Source organism: Lepus europaeus, chromosome 2 (assembly GCF_033115175.1).
Source record: "Lepus europaeus isolate LE1 chromosome 2, mLepTim1.pri, whole genome shotgun sequence".
Lineage (NCBI taxonomy): Eukaryota > Metazoa > Chordata > Mammalia > Lagomorpha > Leporidae > Lepus > Lepus europaeus.
This window is the reverse complement of record NC_084828.1, coordinates 155,637,306-155,665,237: the sequence shown is the minus strand read 5'-3', so window position 1 is coordinate 155,665,237 and position 27,932 is coordinate 155,637,306. Positions and strand designations below refer to the sequence as shown.

Here is a 27,932-nt window from a genome sequence, read left to right as displayed (position 1 = left end):
CAGAGACTCTACAAACCTCCAGCTTTTCTGGGCAGCTGGTTTGATCCAGTTGCCTTTCTGAAAAATCCCTTGGTTTGAGGAAAAAGACTGACAAAATGATCCCAACAAAGCAATAACTGTGGTGTGCCAAACTTAGAAAGAAAGAGCAGTAACAGCCAAAAAATCTTTGAATTTGGAGAATTGAATATCAAGCAAAAGAACTACTATGCATATTGATCCATTAATCCACCAATATTAATTGAGGGCCTACTAGGTTCCAGGTCCTTTTTGTTGGTATACGGAAATGAATATCCTGTTCTCATGGAGTCTTAGGATGGTAGGGGATACGGTAACATAACAGACAATAAAACATGCAGTATATTAGAAAGCCATAGTGCTGGGGGTGGGCGCTGTGGTGTAGTAGATTAAGGCACAACTTGTGTCACCCACATTCTGTATTGAGTGCTGGCTCAAGTTCTGATTGCTCTGCTTTCCATCCAGCTTCTGCTTAAAGCACCTGGGAGGTAGCAGATAGCCCAGGGGCTTGGGTCCCTGCCACTCGTGTGGTTAGATCCAGATAGAATTCCACGATCCTGGTTTCAGGCTGGCCCAGTGCCAGCTGTTGCAGGCATTCTCCCTCTCTCTCTTACTCTGCCTTTCAAATAAGTACATAAATCTTAAGGACATAAGGACTTCAGGTTGGTTACTTGGTCTACTCTCTCATTTTCAAATAGGCTCTTCAGGGCTTAAAATGGGGGTGGAAAAAGAACAGGGGGGTTGGAGGCAGGATGTCTGTAAATCAATTCTATCTTTCTTTCCTTTTATTTATTTACTTTTTAAAGATTTACTTCACTTACGTCAAAGGCAGAGTTACACAAAGGAAGGCAGAGAGAGAGAGAGAAAGTGAGAGAGAGAGAGAGAGAGAGGGAGAGATCTTCTACCCATTTGGGTAGAAGTGGCCACAAGTGGCCACAATGGCCACAGTTGAGCCAGGCCAAAGCCAGGAGCCTGGAACTCCATCCAGGTCTCCCATGTGGATGGCAGGGGCCCAAGCACTCAGGCATCTTATGCTGCTTTCCCAGGAGCATTAGCAGGGAGCTAGCCTGGCAGTGGAGAAGCCAGAACCTGGATCAGCATTCATATGGGATGCTGGCATTGTAGTTGGTGGCTTAACCTGCTGCACCACAATGCTCGCCTCCATCTTTTCTTTTAGTCATCAGTTAAGTACCTCCACTTTCTTCTTCTTCTTTTTTTTTTTTCTTTTTTTTCTTTTAAGATTTATTTATTTGCTTGAAAGTCAGAGTTACACAGAGAAAGAAGGAGAGGCAGAGAGAGAGAGAGAGAGAGAGGTCTTCCATACGCTGGTTCATGCCCCAGATGACCGCAATGGCCAGAGCTGCGCAGATCCAAAGCCAGGAGCCAGGAGCTTCTTCTGGGTTTCCCACATGGGTGCAGGGGCCCAAGGACTTGGGCCATCTTCTACTTCTTCCCCAGGCCATATCAGAGAATTGGATCAGAAGTGGAGCAGCCGGGACTTGAACTGGTGCCCATATGGGATGCCAGCACTGCAGGCGGCAGCGGCTTTACCCATTATGCCACAGCGCCAGCCTCTCCACTTCCCTTTAGTATTAGTCATTGAGGCTTAAAAAAAATCATTTTCCTTGCCGGCGTCGTGGCTTAACAGGCTAATCCTCCGCCTTGTGGCACCGGCACACCGGGTTCTAGTCCCGGTTGGGGCGTCGGATTCTATCCCGGTGGCCCCTCTTCCAGGACAGCTCTCTGCTATGGCCCAGGAGTGCAGTGGAGGATGGCCCAAGTGCTTGGGCCCTGCACCCGCATGGGAGACCAGGAGAAGCACCTGGCTCCTGGCTTCGGATCAGCGAGATGCGCCGTCCGCAGCGGCCATTGGAGGGTGAACTAACGGCAAAAAGGAAGACCTTTCTCTCTGTCTCTCTCTCTCTCTCTCACTATCCACTCTGCCTGTAAAAAAAAAAAAAAAAAAAAAAAAAATCATTTTCCTTTCTATCTCCAATTTACATGAACAAATTATCCCATTTTTCTTTTTCTTTCCACTTCCAGATTGGAATCAACTATGCATTCTATTAAACAAGGAAGCTCTATTATTAATAGAGCCCAGAACTTATAAATTTGACATCTGGACAGAAAGGAACAACAATACCTTACACAAGGTGCACAGAGAAAACAAGGGATTCTCCTCAAATTGCCATGAAGATGCCACACTTTCTAATCAGAATTTCTTTTCTTTTCTTTTCTTTTTTTTTTTTTTTTTTTTTTTTTTGACAGGCAGAGTGGATAGTGAGAGAGAGAGACAGAGAGAAAGGTCTTCCTTTTTGTCGTTGGTTCACCCTCCAATGGCCACTGCGGCCGGCGTTTCGTGTTGATCTGAAGCCAGGAGCCAGGTGCCTCTCCTGGTCTCCCATGCGGGTGCAGGGCCCAAGCACTTGGGCCATCCTCCACTGCCTTCCCGAGCCACAGCAGAGAGCTGGCCTGGAAGAGGGGCAACCGGGATAGAATCCGGCGCCCCAACCAGGACTAGAACCCAGTGTGCTGGCACCACAAGGTGGAGGATTAGCCTGTTAAGCCATGGTGCCGGCCATCTAATCAGAATTTCATTACCTACAAAGACCCTTGGATTTACCTTAGGGGTAGGAGTCAGATGGGTAATGACCAGAAGTTCAAAACTCCAAGGAATCATGCAATTTGGGAGTCTTTCCTCACTCCCTAAACAACCACAAGCATGATGGACTTGGCTTCTGGGCACATCAGCAACCAGACCCTAAGTCTCTTTCCGCAGATCATCTGTAAACAGGGAGCAGAATTGGCTGGGCCAGCGCCACAGCTCAACAGGCTAATCCTCCGCCTTGCGGCGCAAGGCACACCGGGTTCTAGTCCCGGTCGGGGCGCCAGATTCTGTCCTGGTTGCCTCTCTTCCAGGCCAGCTCTCTGCTGTGGCCTGGGAAAGCAGTGGAAGATGGACCAGGTCCTTGGGCCTCTGCACCTGCATGGGAGACCCGGAAGAAGCTCCTGGTTCCTGGCTTCAGATCAGCACAGCTCCAGCCAGTGCAGCCAGCTGGGGAGTGAACCAGTGGATGAAAGATCTCTCTCTCTCTCTCTCTCTCTCTATGCAGTACAAGGATACTTCAAGATGTCATGGAAAAATGGAAATAAAAGACAAGTGTGTTTTGCTGCAAAAAATAGTTTTTAAATCTATGATTTTTCATAATATGCATTTCTCACAAACTCTTTGAAGACCTCTTGTATGCATGAATTTCAAAAACCTCTGCACCAAAATAAAGTTATCTCTTAACTCCATTTTCTACACACTTTTTGAAGTCTCCTTGTATTTGTGCCTCCAGTTATAGTTGTTGAGAGAGGGGAGTGGGAATCACATCCTTATCACACTCCACAGATGAAGAATTTAAAGATCCAAAGTTTTCTTCCTGTGGAGTTGCTTATAGAAAGCCCCTTCCTCACTGAAATTCAAGCTGACAACTAACAAGCTTCTCATTCTTAGAAAAGACAATACAGATACTTAGAGATATAGATCTCGACTTTATTATTGCAATGGACTTAGCTGAGAAAGAAAAGTTTATGCTCCTTCTTGTCCTAACACAACAGAGAATAATGGCCATGTTCACTGGGGGCTCATAAAGGTCTGAGTCACAAACGTCAATCAGGGAGATCTGTAATAATGAAGTCTTACATTTCCCCTACTTGGTAAAGAAGCTACATTCCAAACATTAACTGCACTTAAGTAAGCACTTGTGATGCAGAGCCAAATGAATTATACCACACAACAAACATCAATGCTGAAAATGTAACTGAATAAAGGTCTTTTCTTTGAAAACTGGCTAATTTGCTTCCCCTGCTGAGTCTTGGGATTACACTAGCTTTTTTTTTTCTAAAGATTTATTTATTTATTTGAAAGACAGGGTTACAGAGAGAGCTAAAGTGAGAGAGAGAGGGAGAGAGAGAGAGAGAGAGAGGTCTTCCATCTGCTGGTTCACTCCCCAAGTGACTACAACAAAGCTGAGCTGATCCAAAGCCAGGAGCCAGGAACTTCTCCCAGGTCTCCCACATGGGTGCAGGGGCCCAAGGACTTGAGCCGACTTCTACAGCTTTCCCAGGCCATAGCAGAGAGCTGGATTGGAAGAGGAACACCTGGGACTCAAACTGGTGTCCACATGGGATGCTGGCAGTACAGTCTGGGGCTTTAACCTACTGCGCCACAGCACCAGCCCCACACTATCTTTTACAACGTAGATTAGATTTCTATTTCTTTTGCTCAGGATAGTGCAGACTTTTTCTAAATACACAGAAAGTTTCCTGAAAATTAAAGATAACTAATGGGGGAAGGAAAAAACATGTGAAATATAGAAGTTCTATCAGTCCCACAGCTGTCCAACTAAGCATGTCACACACAGAACTTGAGTCCATGAAAAGTGGCAATCCAAATCAGGATGTGTTCTACCTACCAAATACATCCTGGATTTCAAAGATGTAGTACAAAAAAAGAGAAATGTTAAGATATATCATTAGATTACTTCATATTGGTTACACATTACAATCTTGGGATCTTATATTAAATAAAGCATTAAAATTAATGCAATTGAATTTTTTTTTATTTTTTAATGTAGTGTAGTGGATAGAACAGGTTCCCCAAAGTTCATGTCCACCTGCAACCTCAGAATGGGACCTTATTGGAAACAGGGTCTTTGTAGATGTGATTTGTGAAGGATCTGTGATTTAGAATGAGGCCTGAAACCAATGATGGGTGTTTTCCTAAGAGAAAAGAAGGAAGAGATCTGGACACAAAGACACAGACAGAGGGAAGAAAGCCCAGTGACGACTGGGGGGAGGCTGCAGGGATCCACCTGCAAGCCCACGATCATTAAAGATTACAAGAGCCACTGCTAGAAGCAGGCAAAGAAGAATTCTTCCCCGGATTCTTCTGAGGCCTGTGCCCTGGAAGGCACCTTCACCTGGGACTTCTGACCTTCGAAACAGTGACAGGAAGAACATTATCTGCTGTTTTGAGCCAGCTGTTTGTAGCAATTGGTTATTCAACCTAAGGAAACTAATACATGGGCTACTGGAAAATGTTAAATTGCACACACAGCTGACATTATATTTCTATTAAATATTGCTGCACTAGTTTAAAGGGAATCTAACCTCCAAGTCCCAAGTCTTCTCTTTGTACCCTAAGAGTTCAGGCATAGAGTAGCCTCAATATCCCTAAGTGGTCTTAAGTTATCCCACACTGAAATATCTGGGAGTACCTTGAACCTTGCTCATTTGGTTCACGATTTCTTTGGTAGGATATGAAAACATTTCCTATACATGCTCATTCAGCATGGAACACTAGACGTAGATGCACAATATTTTTACTATGTGTGAGACTTGCTGCCCAATTTGCTAAACAGGGCAATAAGTCCTTTAAGAAACATTCAATGTCATTATCATCAACTGCCAGCAAAGCACTTTCCAACAAGTGTTCTGAGCTGCTGCCACCATGCCCTCTACCTTGGCCTGCATCTCCCCCTTCCAAATGTTCCAGCCTGGCCACTGTTCTTTGAGATAAGAGGTCTCCCTTCAAAACACCTTCCCTATATCTCTCCTTAATTAGGCTTGACAGCTGCTGTCTAAGGGAGCTCCCAAGGGGGTTGGCCTTGCAGCTTTAACAAAGTACCGGCTGAAGGACAACCTTTTACAGGATGCACTGCCAAGCCAATTACTGCGGCAGCTAGCAACCTGGGCACAGGAGGGGAGGCTGCCTGAATGACTTCATCTCCCCCAAGAGCAAGTCTCTGCAGACTTTGCAGAACCAAAAAGGAAGACGAGGCCACCACACTGCTTTCAACAGACCTGGTATAAAAATGTTTCTGTGCCAACAGAAACTAGGGTTGGAGGTCACAAGAATGCAACACACTTTTGTGATGACATGCAGAAGCCAGGATGGACGACAAGAAGGAAGCTAAACTGTGTAAACCCAGCTTACAGATAGACAAGGGGAGAGGGGAGTCAGCAGTTCACTCAGTGTGAACACATGAGATGGGTGGGAGGATAGTTGGGGGACATTCAGAGGAACAGGCAAAAGTCAGCCTAGCGGTCTAGCAGGAATCTGTCAGGCTTAAAATACTGGAAAATCATATTACAGGAAAAGTAATCAGTGCGGCAAGAACATGCTCACAGGAAATTTATGGAGCAAAATTGTGAAGCCAAGATTCATTGACACCTAAAATGAGTCAGCTACATGTATGTGTATCCTCGTCTCATCCTATTTGAGGAAGGTATTAATTATTCCCACTACGGGGAAAGTTGAAACTCCATGGGGCCAGCGTTGTGGTGCAACGGGATAAACCACAGTGAGCATCCATGTAAGTGCAGGTTTGAGACCCGGCTGCCCTTTGCTAAGGCACCTGGGAAAGCAGCAGAAAATGGCCCAAGATCTTGGACCCCTGCATCCACATGGGAGAAGGTCCAGGCTCCTGGTTTTGGCCTGGCACAGCCCTGGCTTTGGTGGCCATTAGTGAATGGGCGATCTCTCTCTCTCTCTTTCCCTGTCTCTCTCTAATTCTGTGTTTCAAATAGATAAATCTAAAAGAGGAGAGAGAGAGAGAGAGAGAGAGAGAGAGAGAGAGAGAGAAAGAAACGGGGGAGGGAGGGAGGGAGGGAGAGAGGAAGGAAGGAAGGAAGGAAAGGAAAGGACAAAGACAAAGACACGGAAGCTAAAGCTCCAGGTAACATGAGACTTAGGTGAGGTTACTGATTACTCTGAAGGTGCTCAGAGCACTGTAGGGGTAAGCAGGCGCAGGTGGAGATTCACTTTATTTAGGACCTCTATGCTCCAAGCTGAACAAAGGCAAAATGTCTAACAGTTAAGAACTAAAACCAGGAAGTTGTAGTGCAGCGCAATAAGCACAGCCTGTGATGCCAGCATCCCATATGAGCACCATTTCAACTCCTAGCTGCTCCACTTCCTGCTAATGAGCCTGCTAATAAGCAGCAGCAGATGGCCCAAGAGCTTGGGTCCTGCCATCCATGTGGGAGACCTCGTCACTGGCAGCCATTTGAGGAATGAATTAATAGATGAACAATCTCTCTCTCTCTCTCTCTCTCTCTCTCTCTCTCTCTCTCTGTGTGTGTGTGTGTGACTCTGTTTGTCTTCACTCTGAACCTCTGCCTTTCAAATAAATAATTTTTTTAATAAAAAACAAAATCACACCCTCACACCCACTAAGATAGCTATAATCATAAAGGCAGCAATAACTGATCATCAAAGGTGTGGAAAATGGGAACCCTTGTAGAGTAGGGATGTAAAATAGCACAGCCACTTGGAAAACAGTTTGGCATTTCCTCAAAAAGGAAACAATGGAAAGAAAGAGAGACCCCAAAGGCTTTTGACAAAAGTACCAAATGTATTCAATAGGGAAAGGACAGTGTTTTCAGAAATCGGTGCTGAGGGGGCTGGTGCTGTGGTGTAGTGCCGGGTTTAAGTCCTGGTTGTGCCATTTCTGATCCTGCTCTCTGCCTCGGCCTGAGAAAGTAGTAGAAGATGGCCCAGGTCTTTGGGCCCCTGCATGCACATGAGAGATGCAGAAGCTCCTGGCTCCTGACTTCGGATCGGTGCAGCTCCGGCCTTTGCAGCCATCTGAGGAGTGAACCAGCAGATGGAAGACCTCTCTCTCTCTCTCTCTCTCTCTCTCTCTCTGCTTCTGCCTCTCTATAATTCTGCCTTTCAAATAAATAAATAAATCATTTAGGCCAGCGCCGTGGCTTAACAGGCTAATCCTCCGCCTTGCGGCGCCGGCACACCGGGTTCTAGTCCCGGTTGGGGCGCCGGATTCTATCCCGGTTGCCCCTCTTCCAGGCCAGCTCTCTGCTGTGGCTCGGGAAGGCAGTGGAGGATGGCCCAAGTTTTTGGGCCCTGCACCCGCATGGGAGACCAGGAGAAGCACCTGGCTCCTGGCTTCGGATCAGCGAGATGCACCGGCCACAGCGGGCGGCCATTGGAGGGTGAACCAACGGCAAAAAGGAAGACCTTTCTCTCTGTCTCTCTCTCTCTCACTATCCACTCTGCCTGTCAAAATAAATAAATAAATAAATCGTTTAAAAATTAATAAAAATAAATTAGTGCTGGAAAAATTAGATATCTGCATGTAAAGGGATAAAATTAGACCTTTATTTAACACCATTCTCAAAAATATGACTCCAAATAGATCAAAGGCCTCAACATAGGACTTAAAATCATAAATCTCTTAGAAGAAAGCACAGGGGGGAACCTTCCTAACACTGGGTTTGACAATGATGTCTTAGATGTGACTCCAAAAGCACAAGCAACAAAAGAAAACAGACAAATTAGAACTTCTGTGCATCACAAGCAATGGGGTGAAAAAGCAACCAACAGGATGCGAGAAAATATTTGTAAATTATACACTTGATAAATGGGTCAATTTCCAGAATATATAAATGAACTCCTACAACACAATAGCCACAACAACAAAGCTAATTTTAAAACAGGCAGATGTTTTTCCAAAGAAGATACACAAATGACCAATAAACATGTGAAAAGATGCCAAATATCATCGCTCATAATGGAAATACAAATCAGAACTACACTGAGCTACCACCTCATCCTTGTAACATGGCTACTACGAAGAAGGAAACAAGTGGTGGCAAGGGTGTAGAGAAATTAACCCCTTTGGGCATTGCTGCGAGGAATCTAAAATGGTGCAGCTACTATGAAAACAGTATGACAGTACCTCCAAAAATTTTAAAATGGGGTGAGGCTGTGAGGGAGGGGAGGGGAGTGGACATTGTGGTGCAACAGGTTAAATCGCTACATGGGACGTCAATATCCCATTTGGGAATGATGGTTCAAGTCCTGGTTATTCCACTTACAGTACAACTTCCTGCTAATGCATCCTAGGAAGCAGCAGATGATGGCTCATGTGCTTGGACCCATGCCACACCACATGAGAGACCCAGATGGAATTCTGGGCTCCTGGCTTCAGCCTGGCCCAACCCTGGCTATTTCAAGAGTGAACCAGAGGATGAAAGATCTGTCTCTCTATCACACCTCTTTTTCTCTGTTTCCTTGCATTTTAAAACATTTTTAAAAATGAAAATGGAATTACTAGCGGCAGATGTTTGGCTTAGTAGTTAAGATGCACTTGGGACGCCTGGTTTCAAATCCCAGCTCTGCTCTTGATTCCAGCTTCCTGCTAATTCATACACCGCGAGGCAGTAGGTGACAGCTCATATAGTTGGGTCCCTGTACCTACATGGAAGATCTGGATCGAATCCCAGGATCCCAGGCAACTGGAGAGTGAGCCAGCAGGTGGTAGATACGTTTCTTTCTCTCTTTCAAATAAATAACTTTTAATGGAATTACCATATGATCCTGCAATTCTACTTCTGGATATATACCCCAAATAATTAAAGCAGGAAGTAAGAGATAGTTGTATACTCATATTTTACTAGCCTTATTTAGAACAATAGCCAAAATGTAGAAACAACCCAGGTATCCCTGGAGATGAATGGATAAAGAAAACATGGTATTCATACATGTAATGGAGTATTATTCCACCTTAAAAGGAAAGGACATTCTGACACTTGTCATATCAAGAATGAAACTTGAGGGCATGATAGTTAAGTGAAATAAGCCAGACACAAATGTACAAATACTTTTATGATTCCACTTACACAAGGTGCTTAGAGTATCCAAATTTATATAGAGAAAATGTAGAATGGTGGTTGCCAAGGGTTGGAGGAAGGGAGGAAAGGGGAGTTATTGTTTAATGAGTCCAGAGTTTCAGTTTTGCAAGACAGAAAGGTTCTGTGGATGGCTGGTGATGGTTGCACAACAAAATCAATTTCTTCATGCCACAGAACCACACTTAAAAATGGTTAACATGGCAAATTTAGTTACATGCAGTTTGCCACAGTTTCTTAAAGTAGCAGCAAATATTTTAAAAGTTAAACATAATTACTACACGATCTAGCAAATGTACTCCTTGGCTTCTACCTGGGAGAAATAAAAACATGTACGCAAAGGCTTGCATGCAGTGTTCTCTGCAACATTATTCTTAACAGCAGCAAAGCGGAAAGAACCCAAAGGTCAATCAACTGGTTCACAGAATAGGATATCTGGCAATAAAGAAATAATGAGCTGGTTATGTTACTATCTGCAATGCCAGCATCCCATATGAGAGTGCAGGTTTGAGTCCCTGCTGCTGTTCCAGTTCCAACCCAGCTCCCTACTAATGTGTCTGGAGAAGCAGAGACCTGGATGGAGTTCCTGGCTCTTGTTTTTGGTCTGACCCAGCCCCAGCCTTGAGGGAGTAAACCAGCAGAATGAATATTCTCATTCTCATTCTCTCTCTCTCTCTCTCTCTCTCTCTCTCTCCTCTCTCTCTCTCTCTCTCTCTCTCCATCACTCTTTCAAATAATAAATAAATAAGTACTAAAAAAATTTACCGTATGACCTAGCAAATGCAAAGGCTTACATTCAGATGTCTCCACAACATTATTCACAACAACCAGAGTAAAAAGAACCCAAATGTCCATGTTAATGCACACACAAAATGTGGTAAATTCATATAACAAACTGGCAATAAAGGACCAGGTTAAGCCACCACCTGTGACACTGGCATCCCATATGGGAGCACAGGTTCAAGTCCCTGCTGCAGCTCTGCTTCCAATCCAGCTCCCTGCTTAATACATCTGGGAAAGCAGCTGAAGATAGCCAAGTGCTTGTGCCCTCTGCTACCCCTATGGGAGACCTGATGGAGCTCCTGGCTCTTGGCTTCAGCCTGGCCCAGCCCCAGGCACTTGGGAAGTGAACCAGCCAATGAAATATCTCTTTCCCTATCTCTCTCCCTCTCTCTCCATCTTTCAAATAAATAAAATCTTTAAAAAAAAAAAATAAAGTGCTGATAAATGTTATAACATGGATGAATTGAAAAATGCATCATACATAACATTAAGATTCAGTCTTTAAAGACTAGCATCTTTTGTATGTATAATTCTATTTACAGGAATATTCAGAAAAGGCCGATTTATAGAGATGGAAAGTAGATTAATGCCATCTGGGACTGAGGGTGGGAACAGGCTTGACTGCAAATGAATACAAGGAACTATCTGAAGTGACATAAATCTTTTTTCTTAAAAGATTTATTTATTTATTTGAAAGGCAGAGTTACAGAGAGGCGGGGGATGAGGGTGGGGTGGGGGAGTGTCTTCCATCTGCTGGTTCATTCCCCAGTGGCTGCAATGGCTGGAGCTGGGCTGGCCCAAAGCCAGAAGCCAGGAGTTTCCCCTGGGTCCTTCATGTGGGTGCAGGGCCCAAGGACCCAGGCCATCCTGCACTGCTTTCCCAGGCCACAGCAGAGAGCTGGATCTGAAATGGAGCAGCCAGAATTCCAACCGGGACTCCAACCATATGGGATGCCGGTACCTCAGTCAGTGGCTTTACCTGCTATGCTACAGCACTTGGCCCCATGACACAAATATTTCTGAGTAGACTGTGCTGAAGATTGCACAATGTGGTCAATTTCCTAATAATTGTGAATCAGATACACTTAAAACTGGACAATTTTATGATACCTAAACTATATTTCAATAAAGTTGTTTTCAACAAGGTAAGAACTGCAAATAATTAACATTTCAAAGATGATCTTCATGAAGTTTCCCCAACTTTTGTCCCAGAATTGGTGCTTATTTTCTCTAAATTAAGGAGGCTTAATTAATAAGCTATATTTGCAAAAAAAAAAAAAAAAATAGGCCCAGCACTTGGGAGTCTCCCTCTCTGTCCAAAACCCAATCCTTTTCTGATCTAAAAACAGAAAAGCAAGGGGACGGCTCTGTCTATGATGCCTGCATCTCATTGGGGAGCAAAGGTTCAAGTCCCTACTGCTGCTCTGCTTCTGATCCAGCTCCCTGGTGATGCACCTGGGAAAGCAGTGGTAAACAGCTCAAGTCCTTGGGCCCCTGCACCTGCGTGGAAGACCTGGAAGAAGCTCCTGGTTTCAGCCAGGCCCATCCCCAGCTGTTGCAACCATTTGGGGAGTGAACCAGAGAATGGAAGATCTCTCTTTCTGACTCTCTATCTGTAACTCTGCCTTTCAAATAAATAAAATATTTTTTTAAAAGTAGCTAAAGTCTCTAGGTGGCCACACCTGTGGTGTCAGAATCTGTCTTTGTAAAAGAGAAACAGCCAATGACAGGGGTGATTAAGTAGGTTGCCCTGTTTTTTAAATTAATGGAGAGTTTGAGACAATTAAAACTTTCTAATAATAAAGCCAAGGGTTGCTAGGGTTCATTTTGGGTTTCCCATTAAATAAATGCCTTTGACTTGTTGACATCCAACTTTCTGGTGTTTTCACAAATTCCTTAGGGCCAAACTGAAATCTAAGGTGAATTTCTGAGTAGTGTGTCTACTTCCTCTAGTTGATTTGCTTTATGAAAATAAGAGGGTGGGAGAGGGAAGAGTAAGAGTTCCTGGAAATGGGTAAGGAGGTGGGAAGGACTGTAGATAGACAGTTTAAATTTTCATTTGCGATCGTTATGAACGGCTGGGATTCTCCGCTTGTGTTATTTTGAAAAAGATCTTTTAATCCCATTTTAAAGCAACATCTGGAGTCACCGTGTGCAGCTCAGAGCGCAAGTGAGTGGTTTGAATAAGGCTGAAGTGATCTGGAGCAGAGCTTCTCAAACCTGCATCTGCTCAGGGAGCACCTGGAGGTCCCCAGGTTAGGGTGGAGCAGCAGAATTTGCATTACTAAGAAGTTCCCTGCCAGGACCTCCCTTTGAGTAGTGAACATCTGAAGAGATAAAAATGGTTTGAGGGGTGCAGTACCACTCTCACCACCCTGAATTAACTTTAGCTTTTCATATTCAGATTAAGTTCAAAATGACTAGATAATCCTCTGTGGGGTATGAATCCCTTTTCTCTTCTACACTGTAGGGCAGTGCTACCAGTTCACACAGCTGTCCTAGGAGGGCCAGCAGACACCCATACAGCCAGGACTAGAAATTGGAATTTGAAAAATCTGGGCACCTGTGACACAAGTAATGTGAGGGTGGGAGGGGAGGTGGAGTTCTTCCAGGGGAGCAAAGCGAAGCGGCCTGGAATTGAGATGCAAACAGCTGCAAGGGAGAAAAGATCAACAGAGGCAATTCACTAGCAGGAGCAGTCTCGGAACCTCAAGTCATAGTGCCATTTCGATCTGGAAAGCCACAGGCGCACATGAAGAAAGTGGCCAAGGAGACACGAGGGTGAGCATGTAGAGGATCCTTGGGAAGCCCACACACGGGACTGCCTGCTCCACTTCCAACCCCACCCTCAGGCGAAGGTGCCTAGGAATGCAGTGGGAGACAGGCCAAGAACGTGGGCCCCTGCCACCCTTGTGGGAGACCTGGATGGAATTCCTGGTTCCCAGCTTTGGCCTGGCCCAGCCTTGGCTGTTCCAAGCATTTGGCAGGGTGAACCAGCAGAGAGATCTCTCCTTCCCTCTCTCTCTCAAATGAATAAGAATAAATAGATGAATTTTTTTAAAAATGAAGACTTTAAAAAGGAAACAGGAAAAGAAGGAAAACAAGGCCTCAGGAAAAAAATGTCCTACCATAGCACAAATACTCAATTCAAATGCATCTCTATCAGCTCTTTTTTTTTTTTAAAGATTTATTTATTTATTTGAAAAGCACAGTTACAGAGAGGCAGAGGCAGAAAGAGAGAGGTCTTCCAACCGCTGGTTTACTCCCCAGATGACCACGAAAGCTGGAGCTGCGCCAGTCTGAAGCCAGGTGCCAGAAGCTTCCTTCATGTCTCCCACGTGGGTGCAGGGGTCCAAGGACTTGGGCCATCTTCTACTTCTTTCCCAGGCCATAGCAGAAAGCTGGATCAGAAGTGGAGCAGCCGGGACTCGAACTGGCACTCATATGGGATACCAGCACTGTAGGCAGCAGCATCGGCCCCTATCACCTATTCATATTACCCCAACATCCAACTCCCAGAAACTCTTGTGCCATCCCTGTGGTAACAGGCTCTTGTGCCTATCTAGAGTTGAATTCAGGAACAGCCGTGCTTTTGTTAGATAATTAGGCCTGGCCCAGTGTGCTAAAATGGTTCTGATGACTAGCAAATGGCCTAAGGTTGGCCTGACCCTTCGTTACATCTGAGTCACTTCTTCAGAACCAAGCCCAATCATGCATCACCCCTGGGAGGGCCTCAGAGGTCCTGAGTGACACAAGAAACTGGTGCCCCAGAACTCTAAACCCAAGATGGTTTCTTTACATTTCATCCACACATATTCTCAGACTCCACCCATGAAGATACCAATGCAGTCACTTCAGCTCCGTCTTCCGCACAGGGGAAAGACTGGTCCAACTGCTTGACTGCCACTGAGCAGCTCAGACACCAGCTGACTGGCAGATTTCTCAGTCCTCAGCCTGTTGTTCAACTCAACTGCGACAAGCAAAATAAACAGTATGGGGCTGGCAAGGAAAGGAGGAGGTGGAGGGGTGGGAGGATGGGTATGGTGGGAAGAATAACTATATTCCTGAAGTTGTACTTACGAAAACTAATTTTTTTAATTGCAGGAAAAAAAAATAGTGCCTTCTATAATGCTTCTGAAGTCAACTCACGTTCAAGTAGAATCAGCCATTATCTGGGAGGAGGACCCCCAAATGCACACAATACCAGCCCATATTCTAACTGCCTGCGTCTGGCATCTCTGCCCAGTGAGTTTCCTACAATCCTATTTCCTTATAGGAATTACGCCTCGCCTTGAGATGCAACACATCTGCACTCAATCATAATCACCCGGGGCCATCTTGTTCTTTCACAGTTTCTCAGATTTTTACCTTCTCCACTCTCACGCCCAGGGACCGGTGCTGTGTCAAAGCGAGGAAAGCCGCTGCCCGCAACGCCTGCATTCCATGTGGGTGCCAGTTTGAGTCCTGGCTGCTTCACTCCTGATCCAGCTCTCTGCCAATGCACCCGGGAAAGCAGCGAAGGATGGGCTAAGTGCCTGGGCCCCTGCACCCACGTGGGAGAACCAGAAGAAGCTCCTGGCTCCTGGCTTCAGCCTGGCTGCAGCCATTTGGAGAATGAACCAGTGGACAGAAGATCTCTCTCTCTCTCTTTCTCTCTCATTCTGCCTTGAAAGAGAGAGAAAAAGAAACACTTCTTCCCCTCTCCTAACATATTCCACCTTTCAGCCCTCTACCTACCACCTGCTCACATCGCCCAGCTCTGAAATGCCACTTAATATCAAGCATGAGTGTCTGATACTTCTCACAGCAAATGCAGTGCAAATCATCTTATATTCCCCTCCCAACAACCCTGTAGGAAAAGTAATTCAATGCTTAGAGAAGGGGTGTGTCCTTTCTGAGTTCACCCAGCTGGCAAAGAGTAAGGAGCCAACACCAAAACAGAACTCCCGGTCAGACACTGGATTATCTTGTGCCGGCTCTTTCTTAAAATGCAAAGACACCATGACCAAAGGCAATTGCCTCAAAAATTTTACCTGAAATACAAAACCTTCCAAACTGGATTTCTTCCTAACCTAGCAGACCCTATTTCCCATTGTTTCTCTTTACCTATTTTTCCTCTTTTTCTCTTTATTAAAACTAATAATTATGAGTTACCACTGCTTTTAACCATAATAGTAACTAACATTTATAAAACACTTAGAATGTCCCAAATTCTACACCAAACTAAGTGAATTATCTCATTTGATTATCAAAACAACTCTTAACTATTAACAAGCATACCTACATTAACACCACTAGAAAAGCACTCTCGCTTCTCACCCATCCCTAGCTCTGCTTCTCGTAGCCTTGTCCATCTTGGTAAATGAAAGTACCAAGATCCCCAGGCCAACAACTGAGACATGATCCTTTATTTCTGTCTTTTCTTGACCCCACCCTCCACCCCCAGGCCCCTGACAAGGAGTTAAACCCTGTTGCCTTTACCTTCATAACAGAGCCTTGAACTATCCACTTCTCCCGGCCTTGGGCCACCACCCTGGTCCAAGACACCATCCACTCATACTTGGACTTCCTAACTGGCTCTCTTTTTTCCACTCCTTTTCTCTCATGCTTTATTCTCCTCAGAGCAGCCAGAGGCTCACTTACAGATGCAAATCTAGTTTGCATCCACTGGAAACAGCCCAGATGTCCCTAACAGGTGAACGAACGACAGACTACAGTGCCTCCATACAGCAGATGATTGCAAATGGATTTAAAAGGAGAGTGTGCACTTTGTGATACTATTTGTATGAAATCCTAGAACAGCAAAACCTACAGTGACATGCAAAATCAGGGGTTCCTTCTAGGGGAACCCCAGGTTATTTTCTTATTTATCATTTGCTTCTGCAATCAGAACGCAAGCTCTGCAAGAGTGGGGACCCATCTGTCACTGCGTCCCAGCATGGAAATCAATGCCTGCCACTTTAAATAACAATTTGTTGAAGGATCAGAAAAAGGCTGATATTATCACCATCTCCACTTCACAGCTATGAAACACGAAGCTTCTACGGGTGAGTAACCTCCCCATGGTCACATGGCCATTGTGGCACACATCAGGAACAAACCCAGGCACAGACCCATGTTCTGAATCAGACTGAGGTCTTGCTCACTCGACCTGGGCTAGGCCTCCCTTCCACCCACCTCTACCTCTCTCTGCACTAACTTCAGGTCTGATTTATTGACTTTAATTTTTCTTTCCCCCCTGTATCTGTGTCCCCTCCAAAAAAGGGAGTTCCTTGTCTTTCATTTCCTTGAGGACATGTAACACCAGACTAGGCACAGGCTCCTGACCAATAGATGTCCCTGGTGAGGTGGGGTGAGTCAGGTAGGCCTGTGGGTATGTGCAAATCCCGGGTTACATGACTCACTTTGTTATTTCAAAGTATGCTGACCTTGGCTTCTCTGGCATGCTGCCACCCAGTTTCAACACTCGCTTGTTAAAGCCAATGCAAATGAGCACTGCCACCATCAGCCACTGTTACTCAGGTCTCCTCCCTGTGCTTCTGGAATCTCCTGCATACCACAAAAGCCTGGAAAACACCGCACAAACCCAGAACCTGCAGTGAATGGGGACAGATTAGGACAGTGACAGTGTGGAATTTAATAGAAGCAACTCCACATGTCTTGCCCTGAGGTCACTGAAGAGATTACTCTAAGCCTCCTGCTGAGATTAGGAGATATGACATTCCAAATGGATCATCAGAGACAGAATTCACACGTCTTCCCAAAATACATTCATCTCCTGGTTAAAAAAAAAAAAAAAAATAGCAAGCCCAAACAAAAGAACAAATTATTAAAGAAAGTATACTGTAGACTTTATTTAAAATGGGCAGCAGCAAAGCAACCAAAAATATAAACAGTAGGTAGAAGCATGTTGGTATGCAACCATTTTCCTTCTCATTCACTAATGTAAAACAAAGACCTACTTGCTCATCTCAAAGTATGCATGACACCTTTGTGAGAATTTAATTCTGCTTGATTTGTCCCAAAAGCCCAGGCCATCAAACAAATGTGGCTCATAGGTTCAGAGTGAGTTCCCAGGAAGTGATTATGGGCAGATGTTGTGAATATAAAACTACTCTTTTATCCAACAAGTATTTATTGCATACCTCCTATGTGGAAGGTACAGTCCACCTGGGACATAAAGTGAGCAAAAGCGCTTCCTCCATGGGTTTCTATTGGCATAAGCAAAAAAGATTAAGAAATTCAAAACACACAGGGGTAGAAGTTGGGTTGAACGGTCAGAACACCATCATTCCTTAACAGAGTGCTGGATTCACTTCTTAGCTCTAGCTCCTGACTCCAGCTTCTTGCTAATGTGGACTCTGGGAAGCCATGGTAATGGCTCAAATAATTGAATTCCTGCCACCTATGGGGGAAACTTGGGTTGAATTCCCAACTCCTGGCTTCAGCCTGGGCCAGTAGAGGCTATTGTGGACATTTGGGGAGTGAACCAGTAGACAGAAGACATCTCTCCCTCTCTCTCTCTCTCTCTCTCTCTTTTAGTTCACTTTATTAAAATACTGAATTTATTTCACATGTATATTTGTCTCCCCACTATTTCCACGTCTGACCACTGTGATTCTGCCATTTCATCCCTCTCTCCCTCTCTCTCTCCTCCTTTCTTTCCCTCCCCCACCCCCATCTCTGCCTCTCAAATATTGGTAAGTACAGTAAAGGAAACTATCACAGAACAAGATTATAAAGTGATAGATGGGGTCCCAGACTAGGAAGGAGACAGGAAGCTTCTGTGAGGAGTTGGCATTTGAATTTGAGAACAAGACAGATATACTCAGAGGAGAAAAGTGTGCAAAGCAGAAGGTAACCACATGTACAGCTAGATACCACAGATGAAAGTGATTCAATTTCACAAAGCATTCAAATCTACTTCAGTTGTAACTAGGTGCCAAGTTGTCACAGAAGTCTGAACAGGAGCTAACTGAGCAGGAGTCCACGAACTAAATGTTAAATGAATAAATCAATGGCTGTAGGGATAAAATCCCGTGTGTGTGCACGTGCACACACAGACTCTTTAAGAAAATGCAAGAAGAAAGTCCCATTTTGAGTGTATCAGTTATGAAAGAAAGTAACTTATAAGTAGATGGGCTCCATGAATCCACCAAATAGGATCATCTCAAACATTCAATCCTGGTTTTCAGGAATACAGATGCTATGAGAGAGCTGTAGGGAGCCACATGGTAATCTGTGTCTCTCACTGCCATTCCTGGGGAGAAGGTGGGGTTTGCTGGCTTGGCAGGCAGTTCTGAGAACATGGGGCTGGGTGCTCTCTTTCCAACATCTCCATCTCTGCCACCAGCACCTCAGAGGAGGCACTGCCCTCTGGAGCAGCCTTGTCTGAAATGTGCTATCACGCCCAACTCATACGGCTCTGCATGGCCTGCCAAACACAACGTGTAACCACTCCCATCACCCGCCATAACCTGGGGCAGGTGGCAGCAGGACTTCCCAAGGATATGTCCCACGAAAGATTTACCAAAACACAGTCCGGGGGAGAAGGAATACGTGGGCTGGACATTCCACTCACTGTGACATCATCTGTGCCCTCCACCCTTCCCCGTCATCCTGCCTCTCCTCCATTCCATTCCTTATCTGCGTCACCTTGGCTAATCACACCTTGATTTCCTGTCCCCATTCCCACTTCTGAGTTTTTCCCACTATACCTGAACACCAGATTCTGCCATTTCTTTCAAAAACCTAATTAAAATTCATCCTATGAAACCATCCACATCCAATGAATTCCATCCTGAAAAAGAGTTGGCAATTTTTAACTTGCTTTTAAATTTTAAAACGTGTCTTGACAAGCTATTGCTACCCTCAACAATATGGAGGCATCTCACAGACAGAACACTGAGTGAAAAAAGCCAGACACAAGTAGTTCATACCACATGATTCTGTTTATATGAAACTTAAAAACAGACAAAACTAATCTCTAGCAATAGAAGTCAGAATAAGGGTTACCAAGGAATGAAGAGGGGCCACACTAAGCCCTCTGAGGTTCTGGAAATATTCTCGACCTTTATCTGCATGACGGTCGCACAGATGTATACACATAAGGGGACTTTAAAGTGTTTGCGGAAAATGAAGTTAAAAGAGAAGTTTATTTTGGTTCAAAATTTTGAGGGGCCAGGTGCTGTGGAATAGGTTAGACCTCCACCAGAGGCACCACATCCCTCATGGGTGCCAGTTCACGTTCTGGCTGCCCCTCTTCCGATCCAGCTCTCTGCTTATGGCCTGGGAAAGCAGTGGAGGATGGCCCAACTGTTTGGGCCCCTGAATCCACATGGTGCACCCAGAGAAAGCTCCTGGCTCTTGGCTTCAGATCAGCCCAGCTCTGGCCATTGAGGCCATTTGGGGAGTGAGCTAGCAGATGGAGAACCTGCTCTCTGTCTCTCCCTCTCTGTGTAACTCTACCTCTCAAATAAATAAATAAATAAATCTTAAAAAAAAATTGTTTTGAAATCTGTGCATATGAAGGGTCCTTAAAATTCATGGAAAGCACATATTATGGAAAGGGATTTCAAAATTTTTTGAGCCAAAATAAATTCACCTTTTAATTTCCTTTTCCATGAACTTGTTAATGTCCCTTTATATATAAAAATTCACTGAACTGGCCGGCGCTGTGGCTCAACAGGCTAATCCTCTGCCTAGCAGCACCGGCACACCAGGTTCTAGTCCCGGTCGGGGCGCCGGATTCTGTCCCGGTTGCCCCTCTTCCAGGCCAGCTCTCTGCTGTGGCCAGGGAGTGCAGTGGAGGATGGCCCAAGTGCTTGAGCCCTGCACCCCATGGGAGACCAGGAGAAGCACCTGGCTCCTGCCTTCGGATCAGCGAGATGCGCCAGCCGCAGCGCGCCAGCCGCGGCGGCCATTGGAGGGTGAACCAACGGCAAAGGAAGACCTTTCTCTCTGTCTCTCTCTCTCACTATCCACTCTGCCTGTCAAAAAAAAAAAAAAAAATTCACTGAACTACACACTTATTTTTATATTACTTTATTTTATGTATTTGAAATGGAGGGTGCTGGGGAAGGGAAGGTACTCCCATCTGCTAGTTCACTCTCAAATGCCTGCAACAGCCCAGGCTAGGCCAAGTCAAATTCAATCCGGGTCTCCCACATGGGTGGCAGGGACTCAAATGCTAGAGCCATCATCTGCTGCCTCCCGGGATACACATTAGCCGGAAGCTGGAATGCAGAACAGAGCTGAGACTCAAACCCAGGTACTCCAACAGAGGATGCGTGCCCCAAGCTGAGTCTTAACAGCTGCACCAAATGCCCGCAACATATAAAAATGATTTGAGCACTTGCTTTCTTTTTTGCGTAACAAAACCAAGAGTTTTTTGTTTCAATGACTCTGCTTTTTGGTTGTGCTACGCACAGTCACATACTGAGCTGTCTGAGGACTTCTGCGTGATCAGGACAAATTCTTCTTACCTCTCTGACACATCTGACACCTGTACAGCCTGAGTAGGCACCTTTTATCTTCTTCCTCCAACAGGGCATTCTACTGGGCCAGCACAGCGATCCATCTTGATTGTCAGCTTTAAAACCATCAAGGCCCTGATTACGAGAGCGTGTCTGTCCTGGGACGTAATAAGGAAAGCTTACTTTGTTTACTTTATGGCCTGCACGGTTTCAGTGGGCTAGAAAAGCCTTTGAACGGAGTTCTCAATGAGTACGATCTATGTCAAATGAGAACAGAGGAATGCCTGAAACAAATGAAACCCTGTGCAGAAACCATCTGGGAGGACAGCGCCCCACCTCTACCCAGGAGAAAGCTTGGGAGAAGGCACAAGGGTGTACTGCAAGGAGGCTCTCTGTAGGCCAGTGTTTTCCTGAGCAACCCCTGGAACTTGGCCAAGCCGCATCACCTGATTAGGTCTCCTTTCCCTGCTAGTTCCTCAACTTGACCCTTCTCTTACCTAAGCAGAAGAATGACATGATGCATACCACTTGGCAAAATGTAAAATGATTTTTTTTTTAAATTGGACATTTGTGGAATGCCCATGTTCCAAGAACTTTCCCATACGCTAAACTATTTCATCTTGACAGTAAGTCAGCGAAGCGTCCACCTGACTCACTTCACCAAGAAGGAAACTGAAATAAGGCAGATAAGTGGCAGCCCAAGGGCACTCGGTGTGGCTGAAGTTACAGGAGAATTCCCCTCGTTTTCTCTGCGAGGTGCAGGTAGCTGGTGTGCCTGCCGTGCGGGCTTTATATTTCAATTGGACTACCACAGCGCCCAGTGTAGGAAACTGTTGACAGCTCTTCCTAAAGCTTAACTTTTTCTCAAATACTAAGTCAGAAGCCACTGAGCCTTGAAAATCCACATTTTACTGGCACTGCCCTGGGAGTTCAGATCTTTCATCTGAGCAGTGGATGTGCTAACTGCTGCAAGGTATCTCACGTGAGAGTGTCTATTTCACCCTCAACGCTCCCTGTAACAGGTCACAGCCTGTGGACTTATCTGAAAACCGCAGAATTAAATCTGGCCAATGTGGATAGACAACTGAGTATAAATCTGGTGGGTGGTTAAAAAACAAAAAGGCAAAAACCCTTCAACAGTGTTACATCGTAAATCACCATTTGCAAGCACAAGCTCCCTAAAACAAAACAGTCCTCAGCAGATTTTTTTACTGTTTTGCCCTGTAAACTACTTTCTTAGTTACATAAAACTATAAATTGCAATCTGAAGGCTTAGCAGGCTTGAATTTCCATCTCCCCTGAAAATTTATGAGGGCACAGAATTAAATTTCTCTTCAGCTTTCTGTATTGTGCCTGCCAAAGGAAATATTTTTCCTGTGTGTTCTTGGCTCTGTGATACTTACCACCTTTTAGAGAAGTCACCACACATGAAATAATTGTGTGCTATAGATTTATGTGGCTAAAGAGAGGTCTTTTCAAACACTTGATCTATCTACCTCCATGTTTTGTGTTTTGCTGTAACAACATTACCTATGGGAAGACTGTCCAAAAAGATAGTTCTAATTTGGTTTCTATTTGCAAACCAGCAATCGATGGATACAAGATATCACATTAGAGAGGTATTCACAATCAGAGGCAACTTGGGGAGGAGGGGCAGTGGAGGATGAAACTGCATGATGGCGATGGATTCAAAATTATACAAATGTACTCAAAAGCATGTGACTGCACACTTAATTCTCTAAGTCATACCACAATAAAGCCATTTTAAAATACTCCATGATTCACAAAGTAAGATTTTCCAGATTTTGAAAGTTGCTTAAATTAACATTAAAAGCATTGATTTTTCTTCTGCTGAAAGGTAGTTTTATGGTATTATGGGACAATGCAATTTTCTTCTAAAGCATAGTTTCTCAACTTCTGCACTATTGACATTTGGTGCCAGAAAATTCTTTGTTGTTGGGCGCTGGCCTGTGCCTTGTGACGTGTTTAGCAACAACCCTGACCCAGACCCACTAGTTGCCAGTAGCACACCATCCTTCAATTGCAATGACTGAAAATGTCTCTAGCCTTTGTCACAAGTCCCCTGGGGGGCTAAGTAGCTCCTGGGTGACAGCCCCAGATGCTGGCAGGTGAAAAAAGAAAGTTGCTCTCGGGACAAATACAAATTGCCTTCAGGGCTCTCTCTCCAGCTCGGCAGCGTGTTCTAGGGCCCCATCCACTAGCCCTCGGTCAACAGGGGATGTTTTTCCTCTGCACATTCTGCAGTGTTACTTCTAGATTATAAAGTGATTTTTTTTTTTTTAAATGAAGACTAATTTTATAGTCCTGTGCCCAAGTGGCTCCCTCAGTCTGGTCCCAAATGGAAGCAACTGGATTCTCCTCAAGGCTTTCTGGCCACTGACTCTGACGTTACAATGAGTAAAACACCAGATGACAGTTCAACCAGCCTTGGCCCAGTTATTTTTCGTGTTCTAGGAACTTTGGGGGAGTTTTTCTCTTTCAACCTCAAGGTTGAAGTTACAGCCACCATTTCACAGATGCAATCATTGAGGCTAACAGAAACATAAGCGGTTTGTGCCCATGATCACGGATGTGGCAGAGCTGGGATTCAAGACTGAGTCCTGTATTCTGTCCTGACTTCCTTAAAAGCAGTGTCTCTCCTACCCTGACCACTGGGAGGGCTTACCGTGGGGCAGCCATTGTGAAGTATGCCCAAGCTGGCCCATCTTAAATCCTCACTGCTGTACCATAAGGGGGTAGTCTCATTCCTACTTCACAGACAAGGAAATGCAGGCTGAAGGGAAGTCCTTGTCCAAGGTCACACCATTGGATTACCTATATTTCTCACTCATTACTCTTCATTGCAAAGCCTGGGTTCTTAGCCACTACACCCCACTGCCTCCCCTCCTGTTTCTTTAGGAATGGTCAGACAATGGGTTTTTGTTTTTAAGTTAGTACACAAGCTACACCTTACTGCCAAGGATCTGAGCTACTTGTTCACTTGAGGTTTCTTTTGTCTTGTTAAAAACTCAATCCCATCAACACCTTGGATACCTAGAAACGCCCTTCACGAAAAGTCTCCTCTACTGAATTTCAAGACAAGAGCAAGCTAACATTACACCACTGCTGACCTAACAGCAAACCATTTTCTCCAGTTCATTCGGTCAACAGCCACATCACTTAGAAGCTACTGAGATTATAAACACACATCAAATCATCACACTTAATTAGAAATCATGATAAAAGCACGAGGTTGGAAGAATATATAGGAGTTTGGATGATTTCTAATGGGAAGGCTGGCTAGGGGAGTTAACGAAAGGCAAGGAATCAGAGATTCATGGTCAGAGTGAGAAGATAATTTCAAGATGAGGACAGAAGAGCTTTCAGTCCCAGTGAACAGTATGTGCAAAGGTCCTGGGGTAGAAGAGAACCTTGTACTCAGGGTCCTGAAAAAGGGCCACAGCTGGCAGTGGCCAGGCCAAGGAGATTCTTGCTCACTCAGTAAAGAGAAACTAAAGGATTCAATGTAGGGACATCACATGGTCAGATCTACATTTTTATGATCCTTCTGTCTGTGTCACACATGAGCAAAGTGACTCTCAAGCAACCTTTGCCAGGACACAGTTCAAAGAACTCTACCCTGGATCCTGCAAAACAAGTTTCTCCCCTTCCCCCACTCTGCGGGGTGTGGCATTCCACTCTGGCTGTGAAGTAGCTCCTTTCTGCTTTGTCTGTGAAGGCCTGATCTTATTTCTTTCCATAGCCCCCAAGTCCCACCTCATTCTCTTAACCTCTCTACTCTCTGGAACTCAAGAGGCCAGTGGCAAAAGGTGGAGCAATGAGTCCTTTGGGCCATGACTGACAAACTGGAAAGGAATCCCAGATTCTGCGGTCTTGCATCCCCTCCCACCCAATCAAGCCAAATTCAAAATAAAGTAGCAACTCTGAGACATCACCCTGCAGGTTAAGACGCCTTGGAATCCCCAGTGCTCTCTTTGTCACACACCCTCTTCCCCCCAGCCAGTGACCCAGCCAATGGAGGGCTGGCTGGGCTTGGCTCAACTCCAAGCTTTCAGAACTGCTTTCGGTTTCTCCACTACCAAAGACTTCACCCCACCACCCCACCCTGCACAGCCAAAAAGTCCTTAGCAGCAGCCGCTGATACTTCCTCCAAGTCATTCCCATCCTACCCCTGCTTCAGGTATGAGCTGTCCCCACACCACTCCAGGAGAGCAGTTTTCCTGAACTTCATTGCAACTGCTTCATAGCCCTCTCCGTCAGCTCCCAGTACACACACGTGTCCAACCACACAGGCACACAGGTGGGCGGTTGCTCCAGACAGACAGGGTCTGGACGTCCCGGCCACCACCTAGCACAAAGCCTGGCACCCAGCAGGACTCCTCTGGATGTTTGCTGAATGGGTGCACAAATAAAACCGGCCACGTTCAGAGGATCCCAGAAGTAGGAAGAGGAGCTTTTAATAGGGGAATTTTTCCTTCCTGCAAGTTTGGTTGTGAATGTGAGCAGGAAGCACAGAAGTCACAAACACTTTTAGAAGTGTTACAAAACTTGAAAGGACCAAAAACATCGATGCAGGACACAGATGCTCACGGTTTTAGACAGAACTGAAACTTCAGCAAAGTTTTCAGATTGTAAGGTTAACAGCAGGAAGAGGTGCTGCAGATGGGAACCCAATGGACAGACTTTAAAAATGAAGTCAGGATGGAAACACGGAGCTGACACCATTCCTGCACGAGCCCGGTCCTGCAGCAGCACTCGACCGTGTCCTTGGCTCCGTGCACGGCTCCCACTTCTGCTCACTACATTCATGGTCCTGTTATCCGCCTAACACCCTTCTACCCAACCCCTAGGCACCCCTAGGCACTACCCAAAACCTAGTCCCCACGCATCCTGTCCACATTCCTTCCTCAGAAATACCCAGCACGGGGCCTTACTTTTTCAGTTCCCATTTTCCCAGCTGAACTCAAAGCGGGCTATTAACAAACCATCCGGGTCTGAACTACCCTGGTGCTGCTTGGAATGGGGTCTGGGGACAAGCTGAGTTCGTCAGAAAGGCAAGCTTCAGCCCACCCAACACCTGCAGATCCCGAAGCAGCATTTTAAACACGGGTCCACAGATGACTCCTAAGCATGTTAAAGTTGGACAAGCACCAGGCTGGAGTCGACATGCATCCAAGAAACCGGTACTGGCCCAGTACAGGACACACAGACAGGCCCTGCCCCTGAGCAAGAGGGGCGCTCTGAGCGGAGAGGTTGTAGCAGGGTTAATAATCCTTGTGCCAAACGTAGACGTTCCACTGCAAGCAGGGGGTGGGTGGGTGGGAATCCGGAAGCTGGGCACCTGACCCCGCGTGCAGCAGGCGGGAGAGAGAGACAGAGGGGAGGTGTGTGAGTGTGACTGTGGCCACAGGCCGCAGGAGCTGGCAAGGCCAAGTCCCCGCCCCCCTCAGCTGTCACCCTGTCAAAACAAAGCCGCCGCTGACAGCGCGGGGGCCAGCCTGCCCCGAGGCCGCGGGCGGTCCTCCCACCCCTGGGAGCGCCGCCCCACAGCTGGATCTGCAGCTGAGGGCCACGGGGGCCCCACAGATCTGGCCCAAGACACGAGGGTCCTCAAACGGGGCAGCAGCGCCCGTCGCGCTGGGCTTCCCAAACCCAGCGTACAGCTTGGGACAGCGTTTACAACCAAACAAGTAATGACAATAATGACAGGGCTGTCGCCCCCGCCCCCAGCCGAGCGCGCCGGGCGCCGCGGGACCCTCGCCTCGGGCTGTGCCCAGCCTCCCCAGCCCGCGCGTCTCTCCCGAGCGCCAGGAGTCCGGGAGCCCTCTCGGCCCCCGGCCCTGGCACCCAGGTCCTCCCAGCGCAGCCCCGGGAGCCGAGTGCAGAGAGGAGCGTCCCCCCAAAGGTGTCTCCCTGACCCAGGTTCCCCCGCCACCCCCGGCGCGCGCTGCTCCACTCGTCTCCGGCGAGCTCCTACAGAGCCACGGAGCCCCAGGGTATTCCCGGGAGCTCGAGCGCCTTCCAGTGGGGGAGGAACGAAGCGGGGGCGGGGTGGGGGGGTCTCCGAGTCTAGCCGAGCCCCGCTTCGTTCAACCCCACAGGGCTCTGCTCCGTGGAGCGGCTCCAGGGGCGAGGGCGACAGCAGCACTTCCGCGGTGCAGCGGCCCGGGGCGGGAGGCGCGAGCGGGGGCGGGGCGGGGCGGGGGTCTGGGCGGGGGGCCCCCCGGCGCCCCCCGCAGCGGCGCGGGGAGCTGCGTGCCCTCGGTACCTTGCAGGCGGAGTACACTCCGAGTTTCTCCAGTTTCTTGGCCCGCGGAGCCGAGCGCAGCTGCGCCTTCTTCACGGCGATCCGGGCCGAGCCACCGCCTCCCGGTCCTTCGGCCGTGCCCGCCGCAGCCACAGCCGTCGCCGGACCGCAGGAGGAGCCCTGCGGGGGCGCGGGCGGCGGCGGCGGCGGCGGCGGCGCGGGGGGCTGCGGGGGCAGCGCCCCGGGCCCGGCCCCCGGCCCGGCCCCGCCAGCCTCGGACATGCCGCCCCCGAGCACGGCAGGAGGCGCCGAGTGTCAGGCGGCCGCCGCCAGGGTCTTCCCTCTCGGGCTCTGGGCGCCGGGAGAGCGAGACCCTCCCCCACGCCCTCCCGGCCCTCCGCCCACCCCCCTCCCCGCCCCCGCCCGGCTCGCCCTGGCCGCGGCCCGCGCGCTGGTGGCGGCGGCGGCGGCGGCGCTGCTCCCCCGGGAGGGAGGGAACTAGCGGCTCCAGCGCCGCGGCCGCACACGCCCTCCCGCGGCTCTCCTCCCCCGGGCTGCGCCGCGCGCCCCGGCCGCGGACATGTTCCTGGGGGCCGGCCTCCCTGGGGGGCCGCGGGGCCGGTGCGCGAGGGCTCCCCCCAGCCCCGGCGCCTGGACGCCGCGCGCGTGCCCGCCAGGGGGCGACGCGGGTC

The 27,932-nt window shown here is 47.2% G+C and overlaps 1 protein-coding gene across 1 annotated transcript in view; it reads right to left on the bottom strand.

Moving 5' to 3' along the window:
- Positions 1 to 27,588, bottom strand: part of KAT2B (lysine acetyltransferase 2B) — a 126,017-nt gene extending 98,429 nt beyond the window's left edge. Inside the window, exon 1 of the mRNA XM_062215193.1 lies at positions 27,262 to 27,588. Coding sequence (XP_062071177.1) covers positions 27,262 to 27,522 — 261 coding nt within the window. The 5' untranslated portion in view covers positions 27,523 to 27,588. The remainder of the gene's footprint in view (positions 1 to 27,261) is intronic.
- Between the last annotated feature and the right edge of the window lie 344 nt (positions 27,589 to 27,932).